This window comes from Jaculus jaculus, chromosome 12 (assembly GCF_020740685.1).
Source record: "Jaculus jaculus isolate mJacJac1 chromosome 12, mJacJac1.mat.Y.cur, whole genome shotgun sequence".
NCBI lineage: Eukaryota > Metazoa > Chordata > Mammalia > Rodentia > Dipodidae > Jaculus > Jaculus jaculus.
The window spans coordinates 6,203,395-6,213,431 of NC_059113.1; the positions used below are offsets into that span (position 1 = coordinate 6,203,395).

The window sequence follows — 10,037 nt, forward strand, 5'->3', positions numbered from 1 at the left end:
TCTTTCTGCCAAATGCTGGGATTAAAGGCATGGGCCACCATGCCCAGTAGTTTTTTATTATTTATTTTGGTTTTTCGAGGTAGGGTCTCACTGTAGCCCAGGCTGACCTGGAATTCACTGTCATCTCAGGGTGGCCTTGAGCTCATGGCGATCCTCCTACCTCTGCTTCCCTAGTGCTGGGATTAAAGGCGTGCGCCTCCACGCCCGGTATCCAGCCTTCTTTTTCTTGTTTTTGGAGGTTCCTCTGGAGCCCAGACTGACCTGGATCATCCCACTTTAGCCTTTTGAGAACTGGGGTCGAAGGCCTGCACCACCACCCCAGCTCTGCCGTCCATGTGGTGAGCTCAGCTGTGCCCGCTGGCTGCCCCTGCGACTGATGGAGAACCTTCTTTTGTTTTTCTATTCTTTTTTTTTTTTTTTTTTTTTGTGAATCTATGAACTTTACTGGGTTAGGTAGGAAGGTAGCTGAGTTTGAGGCCACCCTGAGACTACATAGTGAATACTAGGTCAGCCTGGGCTGGAGTGAGACTCTCTCGAAAAACCAAAAAAAAAAAAAAAAAAAAAATCTTTTATTGGGTGTAGATGCTTAGCTGTTAAGGCACTTGTCTGCATAGACTAAGGACCCAAGTTTGATTCCCCAGTACCCAGGTAAATCCGATGCACAAAGTGGCACATACATCTGGAGCTCATTTGCAATGGCTATATGCCCTGGTGCGCCCATTCTCTCTCTTTCTGTGTATCTTTCTCTGCTTTCAAATGAATGAATTATTTTTTTTTAGTCAGGTGCAGTGGCACACACCTTTAATCCCAGCATTCAGGAGGCAGAGGTAAAAGGATTACCGTGAGTTCAAGGCCGCCCTCAGACTAGTGAATTCTAGGTCAGCTTGGTCTGGAGACCCTACCTTAAAATCAAAAAGAAAAATAAATTGTTTTTCTTTTCAGATTTTTTTCTCAATTAACATCTTCTATGATTATAAAAAGTATCCCATGATAATATCCTCCCACTTTCCCCTTTGAAACTCCATTCTCCATCATATCCTCTCCCCATCTCAATCAGTCTCCATTTTATTTTGATGTCATGATCTTTTCCTCCTATTATGGTGGTCTTATGTAGGTAGTGTCAGGCACTGTGATGTCATGGATATCCAGGCCAGTTTGTGTCTGGAGGAGCACGTTGTAAAGAGTCCTACCCTTCCTATGGCTCTTACATTCTTTCTGCCACCTCTTCCGCAATAGACCTTGAGCCTTGGAAGGTGTGATAGAGATAGAAAAATAAATAAATTTTTTTAATCTTTTCTCATCCATAGGAATTATTGGTCCATTAGACCTATGGGCTGCATCCTTGAAGAAAATCATTAAACGTCTGTTCTGATAAGCTAACCCGTGACAGTGACGAACTTCGAATTGTGCTCTTCCTCTGAGCTGAAGTGGTAGACTTCAGTGAGTATAAGCAAGTCAAGCCAGTGAGACTTACCACTGGCCCTTCTGCAAGCTTTGAAGGGCTAGCACCCCTCACTGGATCCTGATCTTCGGGGAGGCAGACCCTCCCAAGGGAACGTCGCCTTTTCCCACCGCCCCCCACCTTCGCTGACGTGCTGATGGAGTTCGAGACAGCCCTGGAGAGCCTCCAAGAGGAGTGCGGCTGTCCCTTGTGCCTGAATTACCTCAAAGACCCAGTTACTATTAGCTGTGGACACAACTTCTGCTATGCCTGCCTCAGCAGGTCCTGGAAAGGTCTAAAGGGTGCTTTTCCATGCCCTGTCTGCCAAGTTTGCTTTTCGCAGAGGAAGTTCAGGAGGAACCGCCAGCTCCGTAACCTGGCTGAAATAGCCAGGAGTCTGAAGATCCGAAGAAACAAGAGGAAGAGTCCGAAGGTCTGCGAGAAGCACCAGCAGATTCTCACCCATTTCTGTATGAAGGACCAGCAGGTCTTATGCAGCCGGTGCTCCGTCTCCGTCAAACACCAGAGGCATCACATTTGCCGCATTAAGAAAGTGGCCCCTTACCACAGGAAAATTTTAGAAAGCAGCATCGAGCCCCTGAAAAATAACGTGGAACGGGTTGAACGAATAATAGTCCTGCAAAGCAGCAAGTTGCTGGAGCTGGGGAGGATGGCAGAGCAGAGGAAGGAAGCAATATACTCTGAATTCGAGCAGGTTAGACAGTTTTTACAGGATGAGTGGGAGGCTAGGCTGAGGGAAATGGAAGTTGAAGGGTTGGGCATTTTCTCAAAGCTTAGTGAGAGCTTTGCCAGTCTTTCAGACCATGCTTCCACATTAAAGCACCTCCTGGGGGAATTGCGGGACAAGGGCCTGCGTTCCAACGCGGTGCTCTTGACCCGCGCTCAGAGCATCTATCACCGGCATCGAAACCTGAGGCGTCCCGAAGTCTTCTCGTTCCGCTTAAAGGAATACGGATTCAGTCTCCCTCCACTGTATTCTGGCCTGGACAGAGTCATCGAGCGATTTCAAACAGATGTGCATTTTGATTTCGACACAGCCCATGTTCAGCTTGTAGTTTCTAAGGACAGAAAAATCGTGCACTTTACTACAGACAAACAACATATCTCTGATAGCCCTCAGAGGTTTACTTTCTGCCCTTCTATCCTGGGCTTTGAGAAGTTCGTTTCTGGCCGTCATTACTGGGAGGTGGAAGTGGGGAGCAAACATGAGTGGACTGTGGGTGTGTGTGAAGACTCTTTTCCCAGGACCTGGCAGAATCACCCCTCGCCTGTTGAAGGCCTTTGGGCCATTGGACTGTACTCCAGGACTGAGCATGTCGCATTTGGCCCCATGAGAATGCAGGGAATGCCTGCAGCGTGGCCCAGTAAGATTGGCATTTTTTTGGACTATGAATTAGGTGAAGTCTCCTTTTACGATAGGAATAATAATTCTCTCATCTACAGGTTTAATGATCGTTTCAGCAATGCCATTTGTCCCTATTTTGATACTGGATTAAATTCTGTACCTCTTAAAATCTTACCCATACCAGATCATGAAGGAATATAAATTATTCTGTTTTAGGGCTAATTTAGCCAATAAAAATCTTGTAATTTTTTTTATATTTTCCTTTTTAATCTCATCATGTTTGGAATCTAAGTTTTACCAGTGGAAACCAGAATGGATTTATTGATTTATTTTTATTTATGTATATATATTTTTTTCAAGGTAGGGTCTCATTGTGGTCCAGACTGACCTGGAATTCACTATGTAGTCTCAGGGTGGCCTCTCAGTGGTCCTCCTACCTCAGCCTCCCAAGTGCTGGGATTAAAGGCTTGTGCCCCCATGACTGGCTTTCAAAATGTTTTTACGGAAGAAAGTACTGTGACCTCTGGTCACTCTCTGTTACCACCATTTCTGTTTAGGCACTACGATTTGTCCCTAAAGGGTGGGCATGCTCCCTTCTTGAACTTCATATAAATTGAATCAAAGGTCCAGGATAGTAACACTTTGAAAAGCGTTCAGCTAAGACTAGTGGCTCGCACATTTAATTTCAGCACTTGGGAGGCTAAGATAAGAGATCTTTGTGAGTTCAAAGCCAGCCTGGGCTACAGAGTGAGTTCCAGGTCACCCTGGGCTAGAAGGAGGCCCTGTTTCAAATTTAAAAAACAAAAAAAGATTTTAGATGGCTTAGTGATTAAGACATTTGCCTACAAAGCCAAGGGACATAGGTTCGATTCCCCAGGACCCACGTATGCTAGATGCACAAGGGGCACATGTATCTGCAGTTCGTTTGCAGTGGATAGAGACCCTGGTAAGCCCATTCTTTCTCTCTCTGCTTGCAAATAAATATTTAAAAAAACAAAGGTGACCCAGGCCAGGCATGGTAACACACACCTTTAATTCCAGCACTTGAAAGGCCGAGGTAGAGACTACATGATTTGCAGGATTTCAGGTCAGTTGGGCTAGAGTTAGAGATCCTACGGGAACACACACGTCTTGTCTTCAGTCCCAGCACTTGGGAGGCAGAGGTAGGGGGATCAAGATGAGGTCTAGACTACCCTGAGACCTCATAGTGGATTCCAGGTCAGCCTGAGCTATACAAAACCCTACCTTAAAAAGTCAAACCAGGCAGGGCATGGTGGCGCATGCCTTTAATCCCAGCACCCGGGAGGCAGAGATAGGAGGATCACTGTGAGTTCGAGGCCACCCTGAGACTGCATAGAGAATTCCAGGTCAGCCTGAGCTAAAGTGAGACCCTACCTCATAAAACAAACAAAAAAAAGTCAACCTGGCTGGAGAGATGGCTTAGCGGTTAAGCGCTTGCCTGTGAAGCCTAAGGACCCCGGTTCGAGGCTCGGTTCCCCAGGTCCCACGTTAGCCAGATGCACAAGGGGGCGCACGCGTCTGGAGTTCGTTTGCAGAGGCTGGAGGCCCTGGCACGCCCATTCTCTCTCCCTCTATCTGTCTTTCTCTCTGTGTCTGTCACTCTCAAATAAATAAAATAAAAAATTAAAAAAGTCAAACCAAAACAATAGATCCAAAATGAAAGCTGGGCATGGTGGCACATGCCTTTAACCCCAGCACTCCAGAGGCAGAGGTAGGCAAATGGCTGTGAGTTCAAGGCCACCCTGAGACTACATAGTGAATTCCAGCCTGGGCTAGAGTGAGACCCTACCTCGAAAAACAAAAAAAATTTAAGCCTTTAATCCTAGCACAAAGTCCATGGGCTGGAGAGGTTGCTCAGCAGTTACGGCGCTTACCTGCAAAACATAATGACTGGGTTCAAGTCCCTATTACCACACATCTGGAGGTCCTGGCATGCTCACTCTCTGTCCCTCTGCTTGCAAAAAAAAAACATACAACAAATGCCCTGGTGACACCCCCCCCCCCGTGATCCCAGAATATGGGAGGAGGGAGTGTGGGTGGAAATGGCAGGATTAGGAGTTAGCTACATAATAAATTGAAGTGATCTGAGCTGAAGACCCTATCAAAAAAACCCCAAAAACCAGTCGGGGCTGGAGAGATGGCTTAGTGATGAGAGATGGTTAAGGTTTGCCTGCAAAGACAAAGGACCCACATGAGCCAGATGCACAAGGGGGCACACGCATCTGGAGTTCCACTGCAGTGGCTGGAGGCCCTGGCACGCCCATTCTCTACCTGCCTATTTCTGTATCAAATTTTTTCTTTTTTTAAAAGAAAACAGTGGTAGCCGGGCGTGGTGGCGCACGCCTTTAATCCCAGCACTTGGGAGGCAGAGGTAGGAGGATCACCATGAGTTCAAGGCCACCCTGAGACCACATAGGGCATTCCAGGTCAGCCTGAGCTAGAGCGAGACAGTACCTCAAAAAACAAACAAAACAAAAAAAAAAAAAAAGAAAAAGAAAGCAAAAAAAAATCCTGATAAATGTGATTACTGCTGTGAACTATTCTACCAAGTTTTACAGAAGGAAGATGTCATAGGGACCCTCAGCTGTAGCTGGTTGCCCAGGAGCACAGAAGTTGTGGTTTGAGTCAGATGTTCCTTTGTAAGCTCGTGTGTTTTGATTGCTTGCTCCCCAGCTGGAGGCAGTTTGGGAGCTTGACCCTTGCTGGAGATGCACTGCTGGGGGTGGGCCATTGGGTATTAAGTAAGCCAGCTTACCAGCTCTTCTGCCTTAAGTGAACTTGCGGAGACTGCAAGCAGAAGCAACGCTTTTCTCCTTGTCAGCTGCTTTGGGTTGAGTGGTTTGTTCCAGCGAGGTGAAGGTAACCACAGAAGGAGGTGAGCGTTTATTTATGTATTGGTTTTTCGAGGCAGAGTCTCACTGTAGCCAAGGCTGACCTGGAACTCACTATGTAGTCTCAGGTGGCCTTGAACTCGTGGCAATAAGGTGAGGAATTTTTAAAATTAATTTATTTGCACTTGTGTGTAAGGGCCTCTTGTTGCTGCGAATGAACAGCAGACACTTTTTGTGTACCTTTCTTCATTTTCTTTTCTTTTTTTTTTTTTAACATTTGGCTTATGTTGTTGGCTTGGAATTTGAACCAGCAGTAAGCAGGTGCTTTTAACTTCAGAACTTTAAAACCATCTTCCCAGAGATGAGCATTTTTTTTTTTTCTTGTTTGTTTTTTTGAGGTAAGGTTTCCCTGTAGTCCAGGCTGACCTGGAATTTACTCTGTAGTGTCAGGGTGGCCTCGAACCCACGGCAATCCTTCTACCTTTGCTTCCTCGGTGCTGGGATTAAAGGCATGCGCCACCATGTCTGGCTAAGCCTGAGGATTTTTTTTTTTAAATTTTATTTATTTATTTATTTGAGAGCGACAGACACAGAGAGAAAGACAGTTAGAGGGAGAGAGAGAGAGAATGGGCGCGCCAGGGCTTCCAGCCTCTGCAAACGAACTCCAGACGCGTGTGCCCCCTTGTGCATCTGGCTAATGTGGGACCTGGGGAACCGAGCCTCGAACTGGGGTCCTTAGGCTTCACAGGCAAGTGCTTAACCGCTAAGCCATCTCTCCAGCCCAGCCTGAGGATTTTTAACTGGTATATGAAATAAGGGCTCTTTGGAACTGAGCATTTTTTCTTTTTTTGGTATTTATTTTGGTTTACTAGCTGGTGAGATGCCCATAGTGGCATATGGATCTGGAGCTTGTTTACAGTGGCTACAGGCCCTGGAATGCCCATTCTCTCTGACAAATAAATAAATAAAGTTGAAATAAAAAAATTTAATTGCCACTAAAATTCAGGTGCTAAAGCATGTTCAGCAAGTATTTATACACTGAGCCATTTCTCCAGCCCAGTGCACTTTTTTCAAATATAAATCCATTGACCACTGTTTAGCATATTTCCAATAAAGTAAATAATATACAGTTGGGTAACATTCTGATACTACAAAGTTATCTTCCTGGGTTCTGCTGAGCCAGTATCCCAAATGCTGAAAAGATTTAACCTACATGTAAGGAATGAGTTAGGTTAAAACAAAAGAGCACCCAGGTAAATATATTATCAAATTTTGTTTACCCATTTATGCTAGCTGGTCCTAAATTGCCAATATTTATTTATTTATTTATTTTTCTCTATCTCTCTCTATCTCTATCTCTCTCTCTTTCTTTCTTTTTCAAGGTAGGGTCTCACTCTAGCCTAGGCTGACCTGGAATTCACTATGTAGTCTCAGGATGGCCTTGAACTCAATGATTCTCCTACCTCTGCCTCCCAAGTGTTGGAATTAAAGTTGTGCAACACCATGCCTGGGTATTTTGAGTTTTTTTTTAAATTATTTTTATTATTTATTTGAGTGAAAGAGGTAGAATAAGAGAGAATGGGCACACCAAGTCTTCCAGGCACTGAAAATGAACGCCAGATGCATGCGCCACCTTGTGCATCTGCTTTATGTGGGTTGTGAGGAATTTAACTGTGGTCCTTTGGCTTTTGCAGGCAAGCACCTTAACTGCTAAGCCATGTCTCCAGCCCCTATTTTTTTTTTTTTTTTTTGAGGTAGGGTCTCACTAGCTTAGGCTGACCTGGAATTTACTATGTAGTCTCAGGGTGACCTCGAACTCTTGGACATCCTTCTACCTCTGCCTGCCCCATGCGGTGATTAAAGACATGCGCCACCTGGCTGGTTTTTTTAGGTAAGGTTTTACTGTAACCCAGGCTGACTGTGAACTCACAGCAATTTGCTTACCTCTGCCTCCTGAGTGCTGGGATTAAAAGATTGCCTATGCTACCACACCCAGCTGGCCTCAAACTCCTGATCCCCTTTCTACCTTCCAAGTGCTGTAAATCCAGGCCTGTGCCACCATATTGTTTATATGCTGCTGGGGATCAAACTCCGGGCTTGCTGCGCAGAGCCTCATTCTCCCACTGGGCTATTGCTCCCAGCTATCTTCTGGCTAACCTGCATCCCTAACCCCAACTTCTCATATAGTCCAAAGTGATGTGGAACTCAGTATGCAATTGAGGCTGCCCTCGAACTCTGAACCGTCTTCCTTCACCTCCGAAGTGTTGGATAGGCAAGCACCTACCTCCATTCCTGTCCCTAAATTAAAGTTACATTATGTTTCTAAAGATTAGATACATGCTGCTAATCTTATCTGCATATATAACATTAAAAATACTTGGAGCTGGGCATGGTGGCACACGCCTTTAATCCCAGCACTTGGGAGGCAGAGGTAGGAGGATTGCCATGAGTTCAAGGCCACCCTGAGATGACAGAGTTATTTCCAGGTCAGCCTAGACCAGAGTGAGACCCTACCTCGAAACCCCACCCCCCCCCCAAAAAAAAAAACCCAAAACAAAACAAAACAAAAAAAACCTTGGGTTTTTTCCAGGTAGGGTCACATTCTAGCTCAGGCTTAAAAAGATTAATTTTTTAAAACTGATTTGCTCGACTGTGTGTGTATTCACCAGGGTCTCTTTCTGCTGCAAACAAATCCAGCTTTATGTAGGTGGTTGGGGAATTGAACCTGGGTTGGCAGATTTCTGAAGCACTACTGAGCAATCTCCCCAGTTTCCATACTTGGTTTTTAATTTTTAATTAATTTTAAAATTTTATTTATTTGAGAGAGAAGGAGAGGCAAATAGAAAATGGGAGTGTCAGGTCCTCCAGCCACTGCAAACCAACTCCAGATGCATGTGCCACCCTGTGCATCTGGATTTACATGGGTCCTGGAAAACTGAGCCTGAGTTCTTTGGCTTTTCAGGCAAGTGTGTTAACCACTATGCCATCTCTCCAGCCCCATACTTTTTTTTTTTTTTTTTTTTTGAGGTAGGGTCTTGCTCTGGCCCAGGCTGACTTGAAATTCACTGTGCAATTTCAGGCTGGCCTTGAACTCATGGCAATTCTCCTACCTCTGCCTCCCTAGTGCTGGGATTAAAGGCATGCGCCACCATGCCCGGTCATACTGTTTTTGAAGGTAAGACCAACAGACTGGACTTTTAAAGCTGGGAATTGGTGCACCAGGGCCTCTAGACACTGTAATCAAACACCAGGCACATGTGCCACTAAGTGTGCACATACAACTTTGCGCTTGCATCACCTTGTGTGTCTGGCTTATGTGGGATCCAGATAGTGGAACATGGGTACTTAGGCTTTGCAGGCAAGTGCCTTAACTGCTAAGCCATCTCTCCAGCTCCCCCTGTACATGTTTTATATATCATTCTATCTTATACTTATCTGTGAATTTGTGTGTGTGGATGTGTTTATGGATTTGTTTTGATGACAAAAGATTTATTTAATTGAATTAAATTTTTGGTTTTTTTTTTTTTTTTTTTTTTTTTTTTTTGAGGTAGAGTCTCATTCTAGCCCAGGCTGACCTGGAATTCACTTTGTAGTTCCAGGGTGGCCTCAAACTCACAGCAATCCTCCTACCTCTGCCTCCCAAGTGCTGGGATTAAAGGCGTGTGCCTTCATGACCAACTGAAAAATATTTTTAAAAATATTTATTTATTAGAGAGAGGGGGTGGGGGGAACCCCAAGGCCTCTAGCCACTGCAAACAGACTCCAGATGCATGTCTCACCATGTGCATCTGGATTTACATGGGTCCTGGAAAACGGAACCTGAGTCCTTTGGCTTTTCAGGCAAGTGTGTTAACCACTATGCGATCTCTCCAGCCCCATACTTTTTTTTTTTTTGAGGTAGGGTCTTGCTCTGGCCCAGGCTGACTTGGAATTCACTGTGCAATTTCAGGCTGGCCTTGAACTCATGGCAATTCTCCTACCACTGCCTCCCTAGTGCTGGGTTCTTAGGCTTCACAGGCGAGCACCTTAACCACTAAGCCATCTCTCCAGCCTGCTATGTAGGTTCTTTATTGTTTTGCTGAACACTTGTTTCTCCTTTGCTGATATTAACAGAAACCCTGTTGATTGACCTGTCCGGTGTTCCAGTCTGGAATTCCCTCCTTGGTTGTCTATTTCCATGCCTTCTCCCAACAAAGGACACTAAGTGGCCAAGCTTGGGTTGGTGTGAACGTGGCCCAGCAGCACAGGGTTAGGAGTGCCTGACCATTTGCTCACACAGAGAAAGAATCACTGGCAAGCAGGGCCCCGTGTGTGGCAGCGGCGGAGGCTGCCTCCAGGAGGGCGCGCACTCCAGCCCCTCACTTCCAAGCTCCCGAGG

At 45.5% G+C, this 10,037-nt stretch overlaps 1 protein-coding gene across 1 annotated transcript; it reads left to right on the top strand.

The window, feature by feature from the left end:
- Window positions 1–1,598: 1,598 nt before the first annotated feature.
- On the top strand, window positions 1,599–3,008 carry LOC123453678 (tripartite motif-containing protein 60-like). The gene has a single exon (XM_045131291.1). The coding sequence runs from the start codon at window positions 1,599–1,601 to the stop codon at window positions 3,006–3,008; it is 1,410 nt and encodes a 469-aa protein (XP_044987226.1).
- The last annotated feature ends 7,029 nt before the right edge of the window (window positions 3,009–10,037 follow it).